Source organism: Taeniopygia guttata, chromosome 3 (genome assembly GCF_048771995.1).
Source record: "Taeniopygia guttata chromosome 3, bTaeGut7.mat, whole genome shotgun sequence".
NCBI lineage: Eukaryota > Metazoa > Chordata > Aves > Passeriformes > Estrildidae > Taeniopygia > Taeniopygia guttata.
The window spans coordinates 112,897,412-112,924,074 of NC_133027.1; the positions used below are offsets into that span (position 1 = coordinate 112,897,412).

At 42.1% G+C, this 26,663-nt stretch overlaps 1 protein-coding gene across 10 annotated transcripts in view; it reads right to left on the bottom strand.

Annotated features, from left to right (window-relative positions):
* The window catches only part of MEIS1 (Meis homeobox 1), a 138,352-nt gene that overhangs the window by 40,835 nt on the left and 70,854 nt on the right, over positions 1 to 26,663 (bottom strand). For 9 of the 10 annotated variants that reach the window (XM_072927631.1, XM_030269247.4, XM_072927634.1 and 6 more), the window contains exon 8: positions 10,680 to 10,825. In XM_072927631.1, the coding sequence (XP_072783732.1) occupies positions 10,680 to 10,825 (146 nt within the window). Of the gene's footprint in view, positions 1 to 10,679; positions 10,826 to 14,149; positions 14,301 to 26,663 lie in introns of all 10 variants that reach the window. The other variant, XM_072927636.1, reaches the window with a different exon arrangement.

The window sequence follows — 26,663 nt, forward strand, 5'->3', positions numbered from 1 at the left end:
ATAAAGGGCAACTGTCCATTACTGCCTCATTTGCAGACATTCTTTCCCCTCTTTTTCTTTTTTTTTTTTTTTTTTTTTTTTTGGTAAATATTTCCCTTTAAATCGCTGTGTGTTTACAGTGTAAAAATGAAATCCGGAAAGTGCTCACACCTGTTTCTGTTCAGTAACTGCTGCACTGAGGTATATGTAATGTGCTTAAAGATAGAATAAATATCTAGACATTATTACATCTGTGTGCAAAGGGTGGTAAATTAGATCCTAATTACATTAACAGGGATTCTGCCTCCCAGCTTAAATTTTACATGAGCACTCTGTAAAAATCCAAAAGCTCTGCTGTGGTTTCTTTACGAGCTGGTGATTACAGCTACTTCCTATGCGGTCACTAAATATTCTGTTTACAAATAAATGAAGAAGCTTTGAGCCAACTTGCCAGGGTAATAATCTGTGTTTTTTATTTTTTTTTCCCCAGCAAACCTTTACCACATACGCATGGCAACAATCAGAAGCCCCGGCTTCATCTAATTACTCTATCACATAATTTCACAAATTGCCTTTTCACTGGGGAGCCAAGTGCAAAACACGCTCACAGTGGGATTTCAGGCAGCAGCTTTCATTTACTACTCATTTCTTGTTAAATTAAACACAAAAACACCAGTTGTGTGAAAGAAGTCAAAAAGAATGCTTGCAAATGAGCCAGACAAGTGTATCTTATATTTATACCATTTGCACAAAATAGCTCATTGGCAAGCTGGATTTTTAACAGCACCATTAACATCTTTAACCCTTTTAAAGCCTGGCATGAGGCTGGTAACTGGATCATTCTGACCAAGCACAACGGGACCAGGCAGCGTGTGAGCCTTATCCTTTTGTTCCTAACTGGGAAGAGAGGCGGCATGCCCTGGCTCTGCCTCCACAAAAACCCTCTAGCTTACCAGGGGTTAGAGGACAAAATTGATTCCACAAATTTCTGGGTATTATGCCCACCTAATGCAAGGGAGGGAACAATCCTAGAAATAAATTAAGCGGGATTTGTAAGCGCAATTTCGCTTTCATCCAGGACAGCCCTCCGAGGTGTGGGGTACCAGTGAGACTTGGGGGCACAGGGACCTGGAGGACCAGACCCCTGTTAATTATCTGAGAGTTAACAAGGCAGGATTGCAAGCTGCCACCAAGGAACACAAATTATTTTGAAAATAATTGCATCCAGTGTACCATCGCTGGTGGAAGCGAACCAGAGGTTACACAGCTCTAAAATGACATTTTGTACATCAACAAGTACAAAACTAAAACACGACCATTAGTAATTAAAGCTGCTCCTTTTGTAGCACCAAAGGCAGTAGGTCAGGTACCATTTTACATCAGAAGCCAGCCTTGATGGCTGCAGATTTGCCAACACTATCTACACAGGGAGAAAAAAAAAGCATTAGAAGCAGCTGTCTGTGTGCCTTGACATTGAAAATCCTATTCATACAGACAGGTGGGGTAATTTAAAAGCCAATGTGGTGCAATTTTGATGCAAGTAATGCCACTGTTTACTAAAATGCCACCATTACTGCTGTTTATGGAAACATTACTAAAATTGCATTTTATTCATAAGAATCCTAAGGTTTGGGTTATTACCAGCTTCAAAATTATTCCGACCCCAAGTGCATCTTACAGCTCTCTGGGGTTTACAACCTGCTGCACTGACAGACCCATGCTCAGGTTTCAGCAACGAAATCAAGGGTTTATCCTCTCTGCTGCTCCCACTCTCTGCTGTTACCCTTCCTGCAACAGCACAAAATCCACATCAAATAAGCAGAGTTCTGCCAGCGAATCTATTAACTAGCCAGATTGTCTAATAGGGCATTCACCTTTCCAAAAATACCATTAGGAACCCCAAAAGCTCTGTCTGACATGAATAAGGATGGCCTAGGAAGAAGAGTTTCACCTCAAAGCTGACTTTAGAAAAATCAACAGAGCAAGGCACTCAAGGCAAAGTCCCAGCATTTTCTTTCTGAGTTTGAAAACAGATCTTGGAAAACATCTTTATATCATGAGCAGCCCCTTGGTTTTACTAATGTGACTCAAGTGGCCACTTTAGTGTCACTAACATAGCTACCTTGCTTTTTGGATCACTGGGACAGAGGACCCATTGTGAGAAAAAGTTTTGTTGTGGTCAGGATTTTTTTGAAGTACTTCCAGATGTTTAATGCTGTACAGGATGGATTAGAAAGGGCCAACCAGTAGCCAAGGAAAGAATATTCATGGTATACCTAAAATCTGAGAAGTGTTTTCTGGGCAGAAGTTTCTGCTTCATAAACCAAAAGATGAAGTGGTAAGGCTCCCAGACCTTGCCTTATTAAAATGATGGCCCACCACTGAAGTGAAACGAGAACTCCACTAAATACTCTGGGTCTAAATCAGGCAATGATGCAAAAGGCGAGGTAAATTAGATAACTACATATTAACTTAAACTCTTTTCTGCCTACTTACCTTCTCTCTACACATATATTTAGCACTGCTGTAGCTTGCAGGGTGAGGAGCTGGAAGTACAATGATGACTCATCAATAAGATAAGATTGGTTGGACTTGGTGATTTTAAAGGTCTTTTCCAACCTTAAAAATTCTATTAATACATTTGTTAAATGAATAACAACTCCATGAATATTGAAAAATTGGATTTTCAGCTGAGCATTTTGTTGGAAAGGATGGCATTACCCATGGAAAATTTCAACTTACACCACAAAAAAAAAAAAAAAAAAAGGTTTCCTTCCAAAGGAAAAATTTTCTCTAGATAATTTTGATGGGCAGATAGCAGGCATAAGTACTTAATATTAGGAATTAGAATGTCTTGATTAAATGCAACAAGAAAAAGCATGTAAGCTATAACAGTGCAGATTCTGTGTAGCTGAAGGTAAATGCAGGAAAAGGGAAACAAAACTTTTTTTAAATGGGTAAAAAAACCAAGTCATTTCTCATTCTTGGAGCAACAAACACACTCTAGTCACCACAATATCACTGCTTTAGTTTATCTAGACAGGGGTTAAGCTCATGCAAACAGATGTAGGATAGTGTATGCCAGAGCAAGGGAATGCATCTTACACAACTCGATGTACCACTTCCAAATGTGACCCTATTTGAAAGGCAGCTTATCTTACACCACAGATTAACACATCACATCAGATATGCGCCCAACTGGTTTGGTGCCTCATATTTTGGCACTTTACCTGATCTGATTCAGTCATTTGCTAGCACACTGGCATGCTGTGAAACTGCTTCAAGATTTCCAGCAAAAAATTAACACTGGCGCTTACATACATAAGCATATCTGAGAATCAACATAGGCTCCTTTGTAGCAACTGTGTTAGAGGACAAGCTAAATAAACAACCAATAATGAACAACCAAGCCCATTAATTTATCCTCATTTCCTGCTCACCCACTGCTTGCCAAGATACTGCTGCTGCCTTTAATGCACTTCATAGTGCAAACTATTCGGCAAAATATTTCCAGGGATACTTCCAGACTTAAAAATCGGTGACCAAACTCCTTCCCTCCCTCTCTGTCCCCCTGCCAAAGGTGATACTTGAATTTTGTACTGTCCACTGTCCAGTCTGCTTTGACTGCAGAAGGACAGTGCATCGTATAACACATTGCTGTGGCTTGACTGGAGGAGGCTAATTTAAAAAATGAAGCTGCACAGGCAAAATATCCCAGTTGCAAATATGAAAAGAAAGGAGAGGGTGGAGAAGAAAGCAAAGCATCTACTGCTGACTTAAAGATTCTTATTACTGCAAACATTCTTGCTGGTTAACTCATTTCCGAGAATATTTATGCAAACAAAAGGAGTTCTAGTACAACCAGAGCAAGTGTAATTTAGCATCTGAATTAATGTTTATCATGTTTCAACTTTTCAGTATTCCCTTGCTTCTACTCAGATGTGAAATTCTGCTCGTGTCTAAATACTAATGTGTTTCAGCAGCTTCAAAATAATTCAAATTCTTTAATGTGCTAGTGGCTTCCACATTGGCACAATAGTGCCTCCAAGCTAGAAACTGTGGGAAACTGGGGAAAAGGCAGGATAGTCTTTTAGGAATAGATACACACACACACTCTCTCTCTCTCTAAAATCTTGTTGGCTCAGGTTATTGGCTACCTTCTGATTTCAACCAAAATACTTCCCTGGATCACTGCCATTCCCAAGACCTGTGAGGAGCCCCTACATACCCTGTAGTTTAAGCCATGATGGCTGTCTTCAATAGAAATGGAGCTAAATCACAGGTGCTAAAAAAAACAGATGCTGTAACTACACCACACTTCTGAATGTGAGAAGAGCCAAAGTAAATAATCTGTTTTCCTTGAACTGACTGACTACAGCATCCTCTATTTTCCCTTTCTGTTCTAAACCCAAAGTTTTGTAGGACAGCTCAGCACTGACAACTTAAATGATCTAAAGACAGTGCATGAGACTTGCTCTTGCCAAGAAATCACGAAACTGGAGCAACAGCAGCATTGCCAAAGGTATCACCCAAAACCCGACAGTTTTCTTTTAAAATGGCAAAATTTCCCTCATGCCAGAAAATGGACCAATCCTTGGAAGCTGGACAGTAGGTCAAAGCCACAAATTTGAGGACAATTGAAGAAAATACTGGAGGTTTTAACAGTCACTGTCCTCCATAAAGCTCTGAAGGGTTAAGAGGTTAATTCAGAGTTACCTAAATCCTCTTTGTCCTCCTTTCTGGAGCTCTCAACTCAACTGGGACAGAGTCCCAGAACAATTATTTTCTCCCATAATAACATTTTGCATTTTCTGCCATAGCAGAAGGGATGAGAACCCTCCTTGTGGGTCACTTGTCCCTACCTGTGTAAGATGGTTTTTTTGGATGCTCTGACAGATCTTCCTGCTGCCAGGAGCAGGAAAAGCCCTGGCTCCCACCTTCCCAGTCAAGGGGATGGCAGTGCATGAGTGACTCAAGGCAAGCTAAAAAGCCTGGCTTTTCCCAGGAATTTGGGACAGCTGGCACTGAGAAGTGTTACAGATGTGGAAGAAAGCTTTTTACAGCTTTGTCCACAATAAAATCAAGTGAAAGAGGAGACTTGCGTGTTTGGGATGAAGTGGGAGGACACCCCCACCCATTCTGAGTCCAGTACATGGAAACCTGACCCCTGTTATGCAGAGGGGCTCAGGAGCCCTCTGGCATTTTGCAGAGCAAGTTCCAGTTGGTGCAGGATGGAGACTCACTGTAAGTTGCACTTTTTAGGCAGGAGGAGGGAAGGGGTGTTATTTTTTTTTTTTTTAATGCTTCCAAATCTCTCAAGAGAAGAACAAAAAAAACTTGGTTTAGACAAGCATTTTCCCATTTCCATGTTTTCAGTACCCTAGATTTGTACCCATCTACCCTTTCACTACACTCCTTTCCAAAACCAGGCAAGCATTCCACATGGGAGTAAGGGCAGGCAGCCAAATTAACCCCATGCTTCTCCCAAGGCAAAATCTCATAACTATGGAGGGATGAGAAAAGACATGAAATCGACTTGTTTGGACTTTAAAGACTTTTCTGACTCTATTTCAGCCAGTAAAATATTAATATATATATTAAAAAAACAACCTTACAGAATTAAATGGCATAAGTTTTCTATCACAACAGCATCCTTGAAGTCATGGGGACTATTTTTCTCCCCTAGATTTAAATTATCTACTTCCAGTAAATTCCTTTATAAATAACAGCTTTACTAAATATTTTGCATATTGCTTATTTTAAATTTTCTTGTTTCATATCACAGCATCAAGTAATCAATAAAGGTTAAAAATACAGATACATAACAGAAAAAAACCCTTTCACTTTAAAGTCAACATCTTTCAGCCATGTCTTTTACTTTCTGCTCAGTCTCCCCTTTCAGTAAGATTTAACCTCTCAAGGAAATTGTTTTAAAAGCAGTTAAAAATAATGATTAAATTATGGGATTTACATGAAAGAAATCCTTAGCCCATTCATTTTTTTTTAAATCATGGCAATTTGTTTTTTAAAAGGTGTTTGAAGTCCTCGAATCTACCTCTTGGCACCATTAAAAGGGAGTAGTTTATAATCCCCTAATGTGCTTAAATAAAGCCTTCAATAGTTTAAATTGTTATTAAACATCTTCTGGGATTATAATTTTATGGCTTTTTTTGCCTGATTAGATGATGAATGTGAAGATCATCAAATACTCATCATATAACAAACCAATTACATTGTATAATCCCCAAAATGAGGTTTGAATCCCAACATTTTAAATTAAGCTGAATTTAAAGGATGCAGAGTATTCACAATGAGTGAAAAAAACCACTTGAAAAGACATCCCACAAACTCCCTCCTCCTAGTTTTGAACAAAAAGGTATTTATATCAGTTCCAAATACCAATTTATACCAATAATACCATTGCTGAGACAAAAGCCTAGGATGGGCTGAAGCAGAAACTCACTCTGTTGCCACAATTAAATTTACACAGATTCAACTGTAAGCAAGATTATTTTTTAATTCCCCTCCCCTTCCCCTAAGCTTTTCCCTTATTTCACAATCCCTGCTGAGGGATGTACATTACAGTGAGGAGATATGCTTGAAAAATTTTTGCAGAGAGATGAATCCTGAATGTTAATTGATCAAAAAAAAATTTTTAAAAAATTTTTAGAAATCTAAAAAGCCTGCAAAACATTTCTGGGCTGCAACACACCCTGAAATTATCCTTAGGGTGACCTTCTGAAGTGAAGCACCAGCACAGAACTGGTTTGCCCCAGTCCCTCATCCAGCCCCTGCCATGGCATTTCATGCTCATCTGATGCCACTCCACAAACCTCTTCCCAATTTTGACTCAACTTTAGCAGTTTTTCACCAAATTATTCTTCTTATTCTTTTTTTTTTTTTTTTCTTCCAGATAGTAACAAGCTTCCATCTCAAATTTATAGTAAAACACTAAAACTAGATTCTGTAAACCTCCAAATTTGCGAGATGGTGTCATAAGCTATCAAGAAAAATTTCAACAAGCTCCACAACTACATTTTGCCCAGCTAACAGCCACCTGAGCAGCTCTTCCAACCCAGATATTTAAGCAAAATTAAATCAGAACAGCAAATGGTTAAAAAAATATCCTGCAAAGTCCTAAGTGTGCGTCTAGTCAGCACTTTTGCAATTGTTTCAGTTGATTGTTTTTGTCGTTATTATTCCAAGAGGGGAAAAAAAAAAAAAGGCAATTTGGACAAATTTATCCCCTGATTTATCCCTGAAAAGCTTCAGAGCATACTGCCTGTATCTGCAGAGGACAGTGCTTGCCTACCCTTTGGGCATATGTCAGCTCAGTTCTGCACATCAGTCAAAATACTGGGGGGGCTGGAGCCTGACACCGAGTGGGAACTACTGCCCAAACACTTCAGCATCCGGAGAGAAAAAACTGAATTTCCTCCTGAGCATGAAACAAGAACTAGGGAACAAACCTTCGGAAATGAAGTCAGTACACAGAGGAAGACTTGAAGCTCTTGGAGTTGGAATAACTGCATAGAAAGAATTAATCCAACCTATCCACGTTTGAAAGACTGTATTTGTCCAATATTTATTTTAGGTCTTTCCAACCAATAGTCATTAGTATGACAGACACAGCAATTACTGTCTATCTTATTTAATTCCATGCCACTGATGTGTATTAATATTAAAATTGTGAAAAGAATTTGCTTTTGGAAAGGAGGACTCCCAGCTAACACCCCAGTTAGGAAGCACCAATGGTCAGTGGGGTGCTGGATTTTGCACTTAACTGCTGCTCATTTCTTCTCTGTCATTTTTCAGATGGCAAAGTGAAGGCAGGTAAAGTGCTGGGGGCACAAGGGAGGTATCACCAGCCATGACATATCCCCTGCCTGAACAGAACCACCCCTCTGTCTTTCCTCACCTCCCACTTTAGGGAGGACCTTGTGTTCACCCTACAAAAGACCAAATCCACTGATAAATAAATGGGTAAATAAATAAAAAAACCCCCAAACTGTATGGGATCTCTGGTTTCCTCAGGATGTTCTCCCTCCTGCAGCAAGGACATCAGGTGGGGACACCACCAATATCATTGTGAAATGTTGTAAGAGCAGACATGAATCCCAGGTGCTCTCAATAATGATCAGGAATTTTAATTTCTTCAGTCTCTCCCCCCACTACTCCTCAGCTCTTATCACAGCCATTATTTGGGCCTGGGTATATTTTGAGTTCCAAGCAGCCTGTGAACATGCTCTGCTGCTCCAGCACTTGGAAGAGACAACAATGTTCTCCAGACAGGTTTTAATTTGAGGAAACTGTCCAAGCTCCTACATAGGGTGTGTCTCCAGGTGCTGTCTGGAGAAGGTCAGACTGGATAAATCAATTCTGTTTTACTGAATTGATCAGATAAATCTGGATTTACCATGCTGCCAGGAGAGGAGAAAGCTGCCCTGCAAAAAAACCTGCGTGCTTCACATGGCTGGGCTGGCTCTGCACAGGGGATGGTGGATTTTTAAAGCAAGCTTTAGCTCAGTGTTACAAGGTAGAAAATGCAGCATTGCATAGGTCCTGGATGGAATGGTTCTGTCTGTATTTTAGTCTTCCAGAAGCAGAGACCACCTTACAAACAGATGCCCAGACATTGTCTCCCAGGGGCTGCTAGGAGCCTGGAGCAAGCTCAGCAGGCACTCTCCTCTTCTGAACACTATTATCACACAGGAGAAGAGTGAAAAGCCACTAAAACCCTGCACCTGACACAGGTGAAATAGTCTGTTCAGTCTGTTCTCTGGTCCTGAGACTCAGCATGGAATTAGCTGAAGGGTCAGGTCAAGCTCAGGCAGTTAAATGCTCTACACAGGGTGGCTCCCACCACAAAAGCTTTTCAGAGACACTCTGTAGCCTTCTGCCATTCTGCACTTGGAGGGGGTGTACCCAGCTAAGAGTGTGCTGAAGACTGCTCAAACAGTTTGCCAGGACAGACCTTTGTGTTCAGATTTATTGGTGCTTTAATTAGTGGCACAAACACAGCAACAGGCCACTTTCAGGAAAAAAAATAAAATATTTATACTTCTTATTTTGCAATTTCTCACTGGAAACTGCAGGAGCTGGCATGCAGTTGTTCAGAGTTGTGCCTTGTCTTGCAGAGCTTCCTGAGCCTCTCCTGATTCCTGAACATAGACCAGGTGCATCAGGCTGGTGGTGTGAGCATCGCTGCTGGCACAGCACCCACGGACTGTCCTGGGTGTCCTTAAGCTCACAGAGATGCCCAGAGATGCACAGAGATGCCAGGTGTCAGCTCATCCTGGGTGAGCACCCACAAAGGGGGAGCCAAAAGCACCAAAGGGACCTCAGCCTCTGGGAAGGGGTGGCACTGACAAACCAGACAGAGCTGAGGACCTGGCAAAGCTGGGGCATGGCTGGCACGGAGTGTGCTGAGAGCAAAATTAACCTGGAGATTTCTCAGGCCCTCTCTGGCCTCTGAGGAGCAGGGCTCCAACATGAAGGTTCATTCATAGCAAGCTGGGACTGCACAGGACAGGATTCCCTGCCTGATCCCGTGCTGACAAGAGTCATGGCAGATATCTGGTTTCTTGGCTCAGCAGGGGATGGAGGGGTGATGTGCAGGAGTGCTTCCTCTGCTTTATGAGTACACCCCTGGCACAGCTCCCACTGGGGCTGGGCAAGCTGGCCAGCTTCTAGTTTCATCCTGACCCTAGCTACAGGCAGAGGAAAGAGTCAGCTACTGGGGCTAGAGGCAGGAGCCCTTCTTCACCACCCCTGCAGACACCAGCAGCCCTTGCCTGACCCTGATTCTCATGGCACAGAAAGGCTGAGGCAAAACCACAGCCCAGATCCCCACAGTGGATAAAAACCCAGTGACAGATCACCACAAATTAATGAAGAAGGAGAATGGCATTAGAAACACTTTTCTAAATGCTGATGTTAGAAGGTGTGGTACATATCATAAAACCTTGAAAGCAACTCCAGCACCCAGCTTAACCCCACACACCTGTACAGAGCTTTGATTTCTAATCCCAGGAATAAAAAAACCCATACAGGTAGCTGTGGTAATAGAAATAACTGTGCATACCCCCACCACTTCCTAACATTAAATACAGGGGTAACTTACACTCTGGGAATGAGACCGTCTCAAAGAAAAAAATTATACTTTGCTATTAAACCAGATACATTCAGACCTTTCATCATGAAGCTTCTGATGATCTCTGACAAACATCTGAATAAGGTCTTTGTTTGCTTTTGGCTTTGTTTTTTAATCTCCCCAATTGTTTTCTGCAATTCTCTGGAGCACAGAACCAGGGGCCAAATGCTGCTCTGTGCTCCAAAGCAGCGATTCCCACTGCAAAGCAGGACAGGTCTGCAAGGTTGTATTCATATAAGCTTTATGTAAAAATCACATTTGGCAGCGATGTCCTGTTAACAACTGCATCTCAAACAAACAAACAAATCTAAAAACAACACACACACACACACACACACACACAGAGAAAAGCCCCATACCATAAAGACATATGCTCTGTGCTCTTCCCCTGGCATCTAGCAAATGAGGCAACAACAACAACTCTGCTCGGAAAAGTCCCTCTACTGCCTGGCAGCAACATCATACGTATTTTTTTGCTTTCTATGACTACTACAACTATGACATTATCCATGTTTTATTTTGCATATGTGATCTAGAGTTCACTTACTGTTAGATGCTGGAACAGCCATGCCCTCATGATATTTGTGGCTACTTTGGGAAAGATGCCACGCTTTTTATGTCGCTTTTTGTCCTTATCTGGATCATCATCATCACCTGTGCTGGGGGAAGCTACACTGTTGTCCAAGCCGTCACCTGTAAATATAGTGAATCAAATTTTGACTTATGCTACCTTTATATACTTCAGCCGAAGCCTGGCTTTGGGTATAAACTGCATGAATATTTAAATGAGGTATAAATTCTTTAACACCGTAATTCACCAGGGGTTGAGGGGATGGGGGAAGGGGGGGGAAGAGACACGGGGAGAGGGAGGGGCTCAGAAATGTGTTGGCCCCATGCTGGTTTATCTTGAAGGACAGTGTGGCCATCTCCGCCACTGTAACCCAGAACAAAAAGTGCTTATAAATTATAAAAAAATATTTGCAAGCGTCCAACTTGCAAAGGTGGAAATGCTGGCTCTTCTTCACACTAGGTCACTTCCCAAAGATTCATCCCAATCAGCTACTTTGGCTGAGCTGACAATTAGGAAAATATCAACGGTGTTCTGGGATGGGGACCATGACGTGTGTGAAGCTGGGTGCCTCATCCCACCCTGGGGTGTGAAAAGTGGGGTGAATGCAGCTCCCTTGCAATATAATATTCCTTCAGCAAATTCAGAAAAAAACAGATGATTGAGGCATTGCTTATGTTAAGTCTTTTACGGATGTTGGACTTCCCCTGATTCTTTGATGGGAGGCAGGTAGCTAACTGGGTCCCCTCTTCCCAGCCCCAGCCAAAAGAAATTCAGAGGGGAATAAGCAGGCCCCAATTTGACATACACCAATAGGAATTAACACCCTGCTTTGTGCCAGTGTGCCATATTTGCAATAGGTGTCTGCTTCTCTGAAACAACCACTGATGCAGAATGAATTTCCTCAGTGCAGAGAAGGTCTCAGACAGGTCCCATCACAGTGGCAACACGTCTGTGGGAGGATGCCCCTGTGCAACAGCCCACTTGGGTCTGGGCTGGTGGCTTAGTGGCCAAGGGAAAACAAAAGTTGCAGTGCCTCACAGTTTGCATGCAATTTTTCTTGCAAACACTGAAAGCAGTTTATAAACAAGCCCACAGTGCATATAAGTCTTTGCATTGAATGCATGTGGACTGAACAACATATCCTGGCTTCCAAAGGCACTGTATTTGTAGCAACACAGAGTTGTGAGGTTATTAGGCAAGTGTTTTTTGCACCTCCGGGCAAGAATGATGAAGAAAGTAATCTCAGTTTGGCTGAATACAAACTATCTCCGTTAGGGACAAAAATAAAATAGACTTTAAAAAAGGGATGCAGACTGTCATGATTTGTTAAACAGCTTTCAGCACACAAAAAAAAAAAAAAAGAAAAAAAAAAAGCTATTATTAGTGTTATATTCTTAGCATGTTACTGACCGTGGCAAATTTATAATTGTCCTTATGACTTGGCCTGTGTCTTTAATGAAACTGTAACCTTGGGTAGTTACAGACAAACAGAAGATTTTTATGAAGAAATTAGATATCCAACAAATTCTTTGAAAGCCCAGTATGTAAAAAAGGGCTTTTATACAGAGAAGCAATTCACCATATAAAATAATAATTCATAAAAGAAACATGAGCAAAGGAAACAACTCAACAGCATTTAAAATTCCACGGGCTAATCTACTTTCTGTCTGCAAGAGGCAAACAAGGAAAAGAAAAGTATTACGCATTCATTGATTAAAAATGAAAAGCTTCTAACCTAATGACACTGCCTTTCACCACCTCCCTGCCATCGTCCACCCACCCTCTTCCCCCCCACCCCATTTTTTAAAAAATATACTCATTTGAAACCCCCTTCAGATTAATTTAGCAGGCATTGCCTCATGCCTGACGGGAGGAGGACTCATTGATAATTTATGGAAATATCTACTATAATCCAAGGGAGATGACTTTTTTTCCAGCTTTGTGCATCAATAGATAATCAAGGCCTTCAAGCAGCCTTAGCTTCCCATTACCTCGGGCAAGAGAATTCCTGAAAGCATGCCTCCAGGGCACCTGAATTATATCCTCCATTAGGGGAGGAAAAGCTTTCTGCATTCCACCTATAACACTCCCCAGAACCTTTCCTGTTTATTTCTGCTGTATGAAAGCAGAAGCATTAGGAACAGGATTTTTTAAGTGAAGACTTATGTAGATACAATGGAGAAACCTTTCAAGCGCGAGCCAGATCGCCTCCTTCAATCCCGGGCAGTGACCTATCCCAAATAAAAGGTTTCTGTTACATCATTAGCTCAAGCCAAAAACAGCCTTGGCTTAATGCACAGTTTGTTCTTCCTACTGTTTTTAGGCAAATACTGCTACTTTACTCCCATCTGGGAGGGAAATTACACTGCTGGGCTGTAATCTAAGACAAGATTTTCATTGGAAGCAAATGCTTTCAATCCAGTGTAAATACTGGTGTATGTTCAGAAAAGCCTAAAACAATAAACCCTGGCCTCGACCGACACAAGTTAGAGAAAGTGAAAAGCAGGGAGAGGATAAGAAAGCGCCCGGCTATCCTCAGAGCAAATGCTTCAGTAGACTTCTGTAAATTGTTTAACCTCTTCCACTTTTTTTAAATGGAAAATTGATCCCGTAAAGACTGAAACCACAGAGAGAAGTCTAAATGGTCAATTGTGGATTTTAGTATTTCCATCTACTTTGCAACTCGATACACTCACCTCTGTGAGGTCTCCAGAGATTTCCCCCTCCTTTTCTTCCCCCCCTCCCCTCCTTTTCCTCCTTTTAAATATCACTAAACAAACTCGAAGCACCACTGACCAGCCACACGGTAGCAGCTACGAACTGCATTTGTAAAATGTCGGTGGCAACTCTGTTCCTGAAGTCGACTTCTCCTGCCGCCAAATGAAGGCGAACTGAAAAGGTGGAAATAATCATAGAAATGATGCTAGTCCATAAACAAGCTTACAGCCTCATTAGTATAGCGGGAGGCTCCGCTGGGTGATTTATGCTTGTTTTGCTGATGCCATGAGGAAATGCCATAGGGCAACTTTAGCCAGCTGCTAATGGTTTCTGACAGCTTCTTAGCAACTAGTGCAAGCAACGCCGTGGCGTTTGCTAGTGACAGAAACCGAAAATGTCATATTATCTGCCCATGTGTCACCAAGTCCGTGTGGCAATTAACTAGTAGGCCAGTGACTGAGGGGCCACAGGCTCTTCAGAATGGCCCATGGCTATCTGGGGTCAAAGCGGGCGCAGCGTTTGCCTTTATGCTGCACACATGCATGGGTGTGTGCATGATCCCCACCGTGTTCCCTTCGCCCCGCTCCCTGATCAGTTTGGTCCATGCAGATCCTTTGTCCATGGAGAAACTCTCACTTTCTCTTTAGGCATGGCGTGACATTATCAGAGGAACTGCAAGTAATCTGTCTTGATATGATGGTTGGAAATGGCACTTTAATTGGCAATACCTGATTCCCTGGTTTTGAGTGCTGGATCCGAAGGTGCTAGCTGTTTTTCTGCTCGCTCGCAAATTAGTCTAAAAGGATTTAAGATCACTGAAGCAGACTCGTTGCCTGTCAAATTGCTGGGAGCGCAGCAACTCTGCACAGCAACTAGATGCTATTTAAAAAAAAAAAAAAGCAAATGCAGAGCCTGTAAGGAGCAGAAGGAGAGCCCAGACTCCGCACGCCCGTTCCCTGGCGAGCAGAACCAGGCGCTATATGTCAAACTGTCAAACCTTTCAGCGTGGCCGTTTGCCCTTTCAAATAATATTTAAGAATTGTTTTTACACAATTTTTTATAGGCCATGGTCTAGTGAAAGAGGCCAACCGACAGAGAAAGGAATTTGTAGTACAATTCGTCCGTGGACGATTTCTTGCCAGAGCCGGGCCAGTCCCCACGGAGTGAGGCAGGTGACCTGTGGCAGCTCCCTGGCTCTTGGGGAGCTCCGATTTCAAACGCCCTCAACTCCAGCATCCCAGAGTTGCCTATTTAAGCACACCCAGGCATTTAGGCTGTGCTATCTTGTTCCATTCAAGAAGGGATAAAGCAGCATTTATCGTATTCAGCCCTGCTGAATGGCTCAGACTGGCCATGCCAGCAGGGGCTCCTCTCACTGTGTTCCCCTCTCCACTGTCACCACTCCTTACGACTTCCCTTCCCCTCCCACTCCCCCAAAAATCACAGGCAGAAGCAGCAAAGGGCAAGCGACTTTACAGCAGCCCCTCAAGTGGGTAATGCTCTCTTTGTCCTGGGTGATATGTTATAAACCTTTGTTGACAAAATAGGTGCTTCTGGAGAGCAACTTGGCACAGGCACTTGCCTTCAGCAGGCATGGTTGTGGCAGGAGTTTGCTGGTGATTCAAAGTCTCCCTCACTCCCACACCAAACTCCAGTTAAATGTCATCACCCCGCGACGCTGGAAAGTCTGGCAGCGTGGCACAGCTGGGCGACTTTCAGCCACCACAGCTCCCAAATCTACTCTCAAACCTCAAGCATCTAGGCTGCCCAGATATGACATAAATATTCCCAATCCCAACTCATGGAGGTTTCTGAAAGGATGGGAAATTCAGATGTCCTAAAAACTTCAGCCTTTTGCTTGACTACAAAATCCAAAAAATTTCCTCTGCATGGAGCTCTTTAGACGAACATCCTCAAATAATTTTAACCTCAATATCAAAGTTCCAAATACAGCTTTACTAAAAGTACCTTCACCAGATAAAATAGGTTATTTCTAACTCACATAGCCCTGTCCTACTATCAAGTCTGCATTTGGAGTACAAGTATTTTCTATATCAAAGAAAACCAGATTATTCTAAAAAGTCCCATTCCACTGACAGGACTTCTGAGAGAGCTTTTGGGTCTAGAAGAGCAGGGCACCAGCTTTGCTGAGGTATACCAAACACTATGATGAACACTTCCACCTTACACAGTCCAGTTTTACATAGGAATCTAAATACACTGTTTTAAGGAGTTCACAGGAGAAAATGTGGAAGATATGCACACAGAAGCCCTAGGAAAGGCCTGGAGCAACTTTTCAGTGGACTGACTAAAAGCTCCTTATGTTCAACTTATTTGTATGTGTCCAAATGTCTCCTGTTAAAAACAGCTTCTGCCTCCTAGAAGAATTTCACAATTTGCATTTACTTTTGTATTTCGTGAGCCAATATAATTTAAATATACACTGAGTTTGGACAAAACCTGTTGACTTATGTACTAGATTTATAATGTATTCAGTGCTATGAACTGAAACATCTAACATGTTGGCCCAAAGTTCATGGTCTTTTCAGTAGTGTATTTTTTTTTTCCTAATTCTATCATATTTTTTTTTGCAAGCATTTAGATACAAGTTCCTCAAATTCCTGCTTCTGGTAGCATGAGAAATTCTAAACTGCCAAAGCCAAATATTTAACTGTTCACTGTCCATCTGCAGCTCTGTTGGTTCCTTCCTCTTTTAAATATTCCAAGAACCAAAAACTCTTCAGGACCCTTTTCAGGTAAGTGGAAAGGAAGATTCATTAGCTTTAAGCAACATAATGTACTAGAGAGATTGTAAGTGGCAAAATTGCTTTTCTCAACCTTTCTTCTGTGTCATATACCAATTCAGAGTAACTACTGTAATTTCCATAGCTTTACCTATGTTACCCCTGACAGAAACAAAACTCCAGTTTGCTGGATACCTACACATCCACCATGACAACTTTTTGTGGAACAAACCAGGCTTAAGTGTGACATTTTCCTATAAGGTACAAAATAATGAATTCTTAAAAAAAAAAGCACAGATGCAACAAGATTTTCTGTGAAGCAGGAAAGGGAATACTGTTCACAGGAAATATAACAAGGATCCTCATTTCAGACCAACAGCTTTGAACAGTCTTAGGCAATCAAAGAACATGGAAATTCTTTATATGTATATATTTTTCAATTTGTTTCAGACACAACCAGCTCCAATTTGGCACAGGAAGGTGGTGAGCAGAAGTCGCACCCAAATGACTCTGATGTGAGTCAGTGCAGCTATTATTTGTGGCCACAAGTACTGAAGGACAAGTCCAGTGCTCAGGAAGAATCATTCCTCCTTCCAGTAAGGTGGCTAAAGAGGCCAGCTGAGCAGCACAGGGGCTGAGTGCTCAGGTATGCCAGGAGAGAGCTGGAAGGCATTGACACAGTCTGTGGGTATGTGCCCAGCTGCTAAACCAAGCTGTACCTACCCATTGAGGAGAAACTGGAGTTTTAACATTAAAAGCCCATTAAGTTTAGAATATTTCCCCAAAACACATTATTTAAAAATTTAAACACACCTGCATATATTGCATATGTAATATTAACTCACTGATTGCTCTCAATCTGCCAATGCCCAAGCGAAGCACACAGGCTGAGAATGGGACGACCAAAAAAAAGTACTTCAGAAAACATACAATAACCATGGAATTTCTTTATTGGGAAAAGCATTTTCTATTATTTTGGATCAGTGGTTTGCCAGATGTGAGGAAGCACCCAGTCCTGGAGCTCCTGAGGTCACTGGCAATCACCTCAGCACACTAAGTGGCCTACAGAACACCCAAAAAATAATTTACTATGATGCTGTAGCATTGCTTGTGAATTTGAAAACTGGTGTTGATGAGGGATATTTTATTTTCATATTCCTTCAGGAGAAAGCCTCCTCAAATATACTTAATAAAAAGTTAATGAGGAACAAGAAGTTTGAAAATGAGCATTAGCAAGGAACAAATACCACGTGTCTGGGTGTGCACACATCTCTTAAGGAGATGCAGTGCATGTTTATGCAAGGATTCAGATCATGACATAAACAGTGGGATGTTGTCAGTCACGGATAGTATCCGTATTTACAAGATACTAAAGGACACAGTTGCAAAAATATCCTACACAAATATTCACAAAACCTGGAAAGGTATAAATTACAATGTGGCATTTCACAAACTTTCAAAATTTTTTCTTGAATCATTGTACTTTGTTCTTCAGAGACAAGAGCACTTTTTCTAGGAACTCAACCATCTTTTTTTGATTTGAATTCCCTTCATGCAAGCAACGAGCAAATCAGTTGTCTATGCAAAGAGTAAAAACAGCATTGACAAAAAGTGGGGGAAAACACACTCATTTTCATTTCTTTGGCAGATTTTTATAGCTGAAGTGAAGGAAACCTCTTTCACGAGGTAGTGCTTCTTACTGAGGTTCAGAAAAGTACATTATTATGGGTAAGTTGTGCCATATTTCTGGAGCTGTGCATCACCGAATGAAATACTAAAAAGAAAGCAATTCATTGTATGGGAAGCAAACAACTTTCTGCTGCCAGCAACAGAAGTTTACTTTGAGCAGTTGGAAGCAAATACCCTACATAAAGTATCTGGTTAAACAGAAAAACATCCTGCTTTAACCAAGAATGGTAAAAAGCTTTAAAAGTCGAGGAGTTTTTTTCCCCCTAACCTAAAAGCCACCATGATTGACTCTATGACTTCTTGGGAAAAGCTATTTTTCAGTCATCCTCTCACTTGTTCAAATACAGGTCTTTTTTATGAAACCTATCCTCTCCAACCTCATCAGGAGAACTAGTCCCACCAGTTGCATTCTCCATGAAAAGTCAACGACACACGACTGAGACACGGGTAAATCCACCACAGGATTCCATCCATTACTTCCTTGTCAAGCAGGAGCACAAGAAGCAGCAGGAGCACAGGACAGCTCTGCCATGGGGGAAATGTGCCCAACTAATGCCCCAAATGACCATGAGGTTAACTTCTGTAAATCTCTACAGCTCCTTAACAACTGCCTCTGTCTTTGTGTTTATCCAGCTCCTAAGACACTTGACTCTTGGACTGAGCACAAGCAGCTACAAGAGGCTCAAAGAAAAGATCAGAAGCATATTACGTATAAACTAAGGGACGCGTTATCTGTAGAAACAGTTTATTATGTGGAGCATTTAAGTAGTCTTCCTTCCCTAAACATAGCTAAATTGCCTTGGGCCCTGCCTACATGCCTGCTCCAGAGGAGAAGACACCGTAGATTTCCAGTTTTACAACAGAAAACCTGTGCCAGAACCTTGACATTGTCCAAATGATTCAAAAATAGGTTGTTCTATTGAAAATAGTTAAAAAAAAAAAAATGTTGGGCAAGACAAACCAAAATACTTGGGACTGTTGAACCAAACAGAAGCATTTTACTTTGGGCCAATCCAAGATCAATCAGTGCTGGCCCAAGCTGCAGTTTGCACTGCAGGAGCTATAGTTCAGGATTTGTCCCAAATCCTCTTTTGCAGAGCTGGATGCCCTGTGCCACCAGAGTCATACAGTCATAATGAACAGGAGAGGGACAGTCTAACTTCAGCTCAGGCAAGTCAGGATTCATGACCTACCAAACCCACATGAGATATTTCCCATTGGAAGTTGCCATGTTGGGGATACACAATGTATTTTCTTCTACTGCCATCCACTTTAAAGTAGCATCAAAGCAAAAAAGGTTTCCCAGTTCCTAGTCCATCAGTTACATGATCTGACAGTAAAAACTAAGACACAAATGAAAGAAAACGAACACTGAACTTCACTTTGCATGCCATGGCTGCATCACATAATCTATTTCCCCACATACAGTGACGTATATTGTCACTTTGCACGTGCAAAAGGCAGCTCTAAAAGTGATGAGAATAAAATGCCCCCACCTCATCTACCTTTCCTCTTTTGACAGTAACCACGGCCACTGCTAAAAACCAACCATCACATCATACAGCCTGATAAAGATCCACTTGCTCCAGCAAATCCCAGCCACTGAACCCTCCCAACTGGGCAGCTAGTGAAAAAACATCTGGCTTTAAACCCATGACGCCAATTAATTATTTCTTCATACTTAAGGCAAGATGAAGAAATTTTAGATTTCTTAGGGAGTATTACTCCAAAAACCTTCATAAGACAACCTGGTGATTCCCACTGCATGACCCTGTGTCTCACAGCTGTGGAGAAGAGGGCAGAGAAGAGGGTTGGCCACGTCCACCCAGAAGAACCTCAACTGCCACAAGTTGTCTTTGAGGTCCACGTGCCTGCTGGCTTAAATTACTGTGCAGAGAGGGTCAGAATGTCAGGCACTTGTGAATCTTCCAGTGCCTGGGCTTCATATGAACAAGACAAGAGCTGGATCCAAAACAATTATACTCCTGTTTTCTAAGGAACTATAAGAAACATTTGCAACCGTGAACTGATGGCATTTGGACTGCAGCATGAATTTCCTCCCCTCATCCTGTCCTAGCTCTCTCTGGGATGCTCAAAAGCAGCCTGCTTTGCCCCCCAGAGACAAAACTTTATGTTACCATGCACGCAATGAACTCAGGAAAAACACCTGAATTATAAAACATGCATCCCTCTGCCAGACCTTTCAAGGGAAGGGCATACACAGAATTAATGTTTTTCCCCACTGCTCCTTGCTATCCAGTATCCTAACTGCACTGCTCCCGTTCCTCCAGCAAAAGGTGGTTCCTCTGGAGTGTCTGTGACAACAGTGGGAGGCTGCTCCTTGGGAAGGGGATGAGAAACCAAAAGGAGTAAATTTGGCAGAGCCAAGCACACATAAAATTTTCTTCTATTACTGCTCCTCTCCCAGCTCAAAAAGCAAATCTGCTGTGATGAGGTGGCACTTAAGGAAGGCACAGTAGGAAAAAACAGTAGGAAAATAATGTGAAGGCATGGTGACAGTGGGTCTGATGGCCAGCAAAAAGGCACACTGCTGCCACTCACACAGCTCCTGCTGCCCTCTGCTCTGCCCACATTCTGTGGCTCTACAGGATGAGAGGGATCAAGCAATGACTACCGTGGTGACCAGGCCACTAACTCTTCTTCTGCTGCAAACACGTTCCCCCTAAATGTTCCTTGGGTTTAGGGTGGCACTGAGGGGCACATCCAGGTGGTTGGTGGGAACCACAGCAGAGCCTGAAAGTTCAGAGGGCTCTGAGAGCCCTTCAGAGAAATAGCAGTGATGGGGAGGTGGTCTTGACCCTGCTCCTTGTGGTTGTCCTGAGGTGCCCTGATGGTCCCTACCTAGGGGCAGGCAGTGACAGTCCCTTCAGGAACTTCAGCCCTACTAAGTCAGCACATCCCCTTAGGCTCTAACTTAATGTATACATGACACTGCTGTGTTTTTGGCTTCCTACGACTTTCTGTCACAGCTTCTGGTGTTTTGATGTTTGATTTACAGTGCAGTTATGGTTTAAGGCGTGGGTTTTTTCCAAATTAAAACAAACAACAAATCCAGATGCAAATCATCCAGGAACAAACAGATGTTAACATCCAAAACACACAATAAAGGTAAAAGAAAAGTCGGTGCTGGACACTTAAAAACTTTCCCTGAATATCACCTACAAGTGCATGTTCACCCTATTTTTTCCTCTTTCATCTTCCATCACTACTTATTCCTACATATTACCTGCCTAGCATTACCTTAAATAGGCAAACTGATAGGAGGCAAGGGAAAAGCTTCTGGTGCACGCCAGAATTTGATTATTATTTATGTCACTACATCTCATGGCATCAGTGCCAGCTGCAAGAGTGAAGAAGGATAGGAAGGAGTTAACTCAGCCATATCCAGCTCATCTCTTTGACTCCATAAGAGTGTTTAACCAAAATCCCACAGAAATCTCAAAGCAAAGCTGTCCAAAAAGACATCCATATCTTAAGAAAAACTAAACAAAATGCTTACATCCTTCACAAAGTAAGCCAAAATTATTCCTGGTTTCTTTTTCAACTTACAGCATTTGTCATTATCACTAAGAGCAACAGCAGTAGAAGTGTGTAGAAAGCAAAAATTGTAAAAGCTTTCAGTCATTTGATGTACTTCAAATGACATGAATGAGTAGCAAAGGAAGCTAGAGAAAACCTCAGGTTCTAGCAGGCTGAAACCACAGGCATCAGCTTCCCCCAAGGCAGGTATAGACCACAAGGAAGAAGAATCTAGCTTTTCTGATGAAACAACCACATCCTTGTAGAAAGGGCTGAGGACCTTGTCTCACCCCTTCCACTCACCAGTGGTGGAAGAGGACTCTCAGCTGCCCATCAATCTCCTCCTGAGGCAGCCTTGCAGTGCCTACACAGCCACCAGCTTCACCTTCCTGACTGCCAAACACCCTGTTCAGGTGGTACCCTCCCGGCTGAGGCTAACAAGGAATGAATTTCTGCTGTGCACCCCATCTTTTTCACCTCAGCTTTCAGGATGTGCCTCTCAGCTGATGCGCAGGGACGCACTGAAACGTAAACTTTAAGGAATTTAGAGATTTTAGAGGAGCTAAGATTTTAGTTAGAAATAAGCCTTACTAGAGTTAATTAAAATAATAATAATAAATGAGTAGGCCTTGATGAAGGTAGGAGTTAGTAGTTAACTAATAATTAATTGCTTGTCAGCACAATGTTTGGTTAGATGGGTTTATAATGAAGAATATAAACTGACAAATAGCTTTTAAGAACATAAGACAATTGTGGGCCTCCTCTGTTCTGAAACCAATTGAAGACAAGGAATGGGAGTTCTACCAAGAGTTCATTTGCCATATTGGCATTGAAAAGGTAGAAAGGTCAGAACGAGGAAGACTTCATTTACTTCCTCATTTTGGGACCCCTCCCCATGAAAGGGACACCGACCCATTTCAAGGGACAAACCACACATGCTGAATGGCTTTTGGAGTGATTAGCATATGAAGCGGGGAATGGGATGTACCAAAATGATGAATATGTATTTGTATTTTGTGTATTCAATACTTGTATGGATAAAAAGATTCTGTAATCACCTGGAAGGGGTGGTGCATATTTGGGAGCTGTCCCACACACAATAAACACTCACTTTCTAACTTTAAACTGTTGGAGAGTTTTTGTCCATCACAGTTGGATATCAGTACTAGATCAATATCCATATTTTTTTAATAAATCAACACCACACACACGCAGAAGCCAACGCCGCACCAGGTCAAACACCAGCAATGTCCCCGTGTCCTTCCTGTCCACGCAGATATCAAGGAAGGTTTTATAGGCATCAGTTGCCTCATAAAGGAAAAGACAGACTTTTCTAAGCATCCTGTAAATGCCAGGAAAAGAGAAGAATGGAAAGGAAATGAAAGGAACAACCCGGAAAGGAGAACGGAAAAGCAGGAGACCTGGGCTCCAGGGAGAGAGCTGACCACAGTTTTAGCCCTGCCTTCATCTATAGAAGATGTTTGCTTTTATTAATCTCAGAAAAAATGCAGTGTGTGAGCTAAGTCAGCCCCTGGGCAGATTTAACTTGGGTGACCTGAACTTACTTTGCAGATCACCATAGGTCTCCCTGACCTTGGCAGTGACACAAGGATCATGTTTTCTCGTGGACGAATTACTCTGGAATAATTCTGCCAATGTATTAGGCATAAATAGCCTTTTATTTAGGACTGTGAAAATACATTCTCTCTTTCTGCCTCTCACCTTTCCAAATAAAATCTATTTATTGGAATAAGGAAAACCCCGCCCTTCATTAAGGTCTGGGTACACATCTCAAGGGCCAGACAGAAGCTTGGCTGCTTCGTGCTCATGGCAATGTGTTTTCAGACATTGCCTTCAGCAAGATGCATTTTGGACTTAACTGGTAAGTCCTGTTGCTTTTGATTAGAGTGGTCGGCCTGCACATTTGCAAATGAACATACAAATACTTTCAGACATGAAAGAGGTGGTAAATTTAGGTCAACAGTGGGAACGTTCAGCTTCAATCGCCAAAACAGAAAATACAATCCTCAACATAGATCTACAAACTAGAGAAGAGCAGCTCTGTGAAAACCAGCCAAGCTGCACTGAGATAAGCAAAAAATCCCCCAACAGCTACATCTCAGCCTTGCAGAAAACTGACCAGCTTGGAAGGGACAGGTAAACAGTGTGTTCTTGGACAAGAGTCAGCACAGTTTGGATGATGTAGACCTTTCCGTTCAGGAGCTGCACTGGTTTTTGTGTCTGGTCACTTGAGGTCACACCACAGAGCTCTGAGGCTCTGCAGAAGCTCTGCATGCTTCCTCTCCAAAACGGAGGTGGCTGAAGTGGCTTTTAAAATCAGTTATTATTGTGATGCCACCTGAGTCTTAATTGCTGAAAGGATGGGGACTACAACCACAGAAAGAGCTTTCTGACACTGGCTAAGGAAGTATCAGTTTTTGAGGTCAGAATAACATCCCTTAAAAATATGAATCAGAGCGGTTCTTTCATACTGCAATTTGATAAAGGCAGGCAAAACATTAGCAGACTGTCTTGATGAAGGTCAGGACAGCTTTGTAATATATATATATATATATATATTAGAGATGTGCTTAGATAAAAAGTAAATGAAAGTAAAAGAAATACTACTTCTCAGTAAAAAGAAAGAAAGGACTTGAAAACCTGTATTCAAATTATCCTAGAGCAGTCAAATAAATCCTAATAAATACTATTTCCTGCTTCCACTCTGAATGAGTCTCACTCTTCTAATAAATTCATGTTGAGCAAACACAGCTTTCCAACAGTGTGTCAGCTGCTTTCTTCCTCCATACACAACTTCTGCTGTATGGCTGATGCCTCAGGACCTGCAGGCAAGGGTCTCAGCCTGAAGACTGGGTCACCAAGGCTTGCCAGGCAGGAGAGGAATCAGAGACACAGATCTGCACTCTTTCCCATCACAATTCTGGAGCAATACTCACTGATGCCAAAACAGGTGATCCTCTTGAGACTGGAAAAGGCTTCCATAAATACCTGCAAATCATCTGAGCAGACACCAACAATGCCAGCCTCTGAAGCATTGCTAATCATGATGCTGGTTTCTATGCAAAGCAACTCTGAATTTTGTCATTTTAAATGCCTGACCAGCTGCACCTGCAATTTGTGGCTGGGGCAGATGAGGAGACAGAGTTTCATCTATAATCATGGGTTGAAATTGAAAGTTCAGCTGAAAAGCATTCTCACCTACACATAACAGTTTCTATGGAAGATACTTTGACACAAGCACCATTTTTGCAATGAATACGATCTCAGCAGTGACCTGAACAAGGCAATATTGACCTACTGAGAGGGAAATTGCCTGTAGGATCATGGGGAAGCCATCCTTTATGCTCACCCATTACCAGCCCATGCTTCATGCCTAGTCAAAGCTGCACATGCACCTCACTGAAAAGCAAAAAAGAGTCTCAAGATGACAGGTGTGCATCCAGAGATTCCATGAGTTGTAAAGAAGGAGGTCAAAGTCTCAGAGCAATCACAAAAAATGCTGGAAAGCCCAACTTTCCAAGGCACTGCAAGTATCTGTGCTGGTTATCACTCCTGCAGAGCAGGCAGAAGGACTCACAAGAAAGCCCCTGGAAGGATAATCCTGGAAATACCTCACTCAGCTCCCTGGGCTTGCCCTGGGGAGCCATCCCCCAGGATCCCAAACAAAACAGGCTGACAGGGTGCTGAATGAAAGCCCACACTGCTGCTGCCAGTAACCCGCACTCCCTCCACGCCTGCAAACCTCCTTAGGCTTTGGACTCAGCCTCCAAGGAACCAAGCCCTGAGTTTCACCAAATTTCACGTTTCTGGGGCACAGAGTACGGTTCAGAGATATTTTTCAGGACAGCATCCAAAGTGGACTTCCAAATGGAAATAAGAGTTCAATATTCTGCATAAAAGTTATTAATCCTTTATCTCTCTGCCTCATGTGCTAGTCAGGATTGCTACAAATACAACCACAAAAAATGAAGTGGGAAAATGAACCATTTTGAATTATTATAAGTGCACTTAAATGGACCGATGTACGTTAGTTTGGAGTCGAAGTAGGTTAAACTCTGATTTTATATTTAAAAATAGAGAGAAGTTCTGACAAATGCAGTGCCAGCTGCCAAAGGACCCTGTGCCCAAACAGCACAACAAAGCTAAATATGGCCATCCCCACCACCTCAACTCAGCAACAGATTTTGCTTCAGTGCTTCCCTCATGGAGCTTCTCATCTCATGCAAGACCTCAATGATGTTTAGCTGGAGGTTGAGCAAAGTGCTGCTACACAGTTTCAGAAATCCCATTCATCATGTTTTATATTTAAGTCCTCAGTTCCCAGAGTCATATGAGAACCTTCAAATAAAACCACGTATGCACTAATAAAACAAGCAACCCCTTGAAGTTAGGAAAAGCTGGAATCCTGTCTTCTTGACAGCTAGGCATGGGCATACAGACCTTTGCACCCCCTAAATATTTTTTTTTTAAGTGTGTATATTTTTTTTTTCTATGAACACCAAGATTTTTGAACACTTCAGTTACCCATGCAGGTCTGAAACACCACAAATATCATGTGGTGATATCACAGCTCCACTGTGCTCAGGAGCTGCAGAGGACAGCCTCCCCTACACATACAACACCTGAGCCCACTCCTCTAATCTGCAGCAGTACAAAACACTTTATTCTGCTTCTCCACAAAGAGCAAACATTTCCTTCCTAAAGGAATGCCAAGTTTTAGCAGTTTCATCCCTCCTCACTCTAAGCATTTAAGTCAGAGTGCCAAGCTAAGGGTCTGAACCAGGTGATTAGTCCTCCCTGAGTCCCTTCACAGTCAATGGAGAGAAAGAAAATCTCTGCAGGGAAATTCAGGATTGAGATGACTGCAAGAATATGTGAACTATTAGATTTAAATACTGCACAGAACAGTAAAAACTTCCAAGCAGCAATGCTCTAGTAAGGAAACTATGGTTAATGGAGACTGAATATGCCCATCTCTGTTTCTAAGCAAGATCTGGACTTCAGGGCTCTTTCTAAAATTACTCAGGAGGGAAAGGCTGAATTTAGCTCCCATCCATCACCTTATCATAAGAATACGACCTCATGCTTCCTGCCACAGAGAATCTGGGAAAATGCAAAATTCTACCTCTTATCACCAAATCATAATTAATTTCTTCTTCCTATTTTGTCTTACTTGAGAGAGGGAAAACAAAAAAAAAGTCCTCCCTGTTAGATAACTAAATTTATGTCTTACCAAACTGAATGTAAA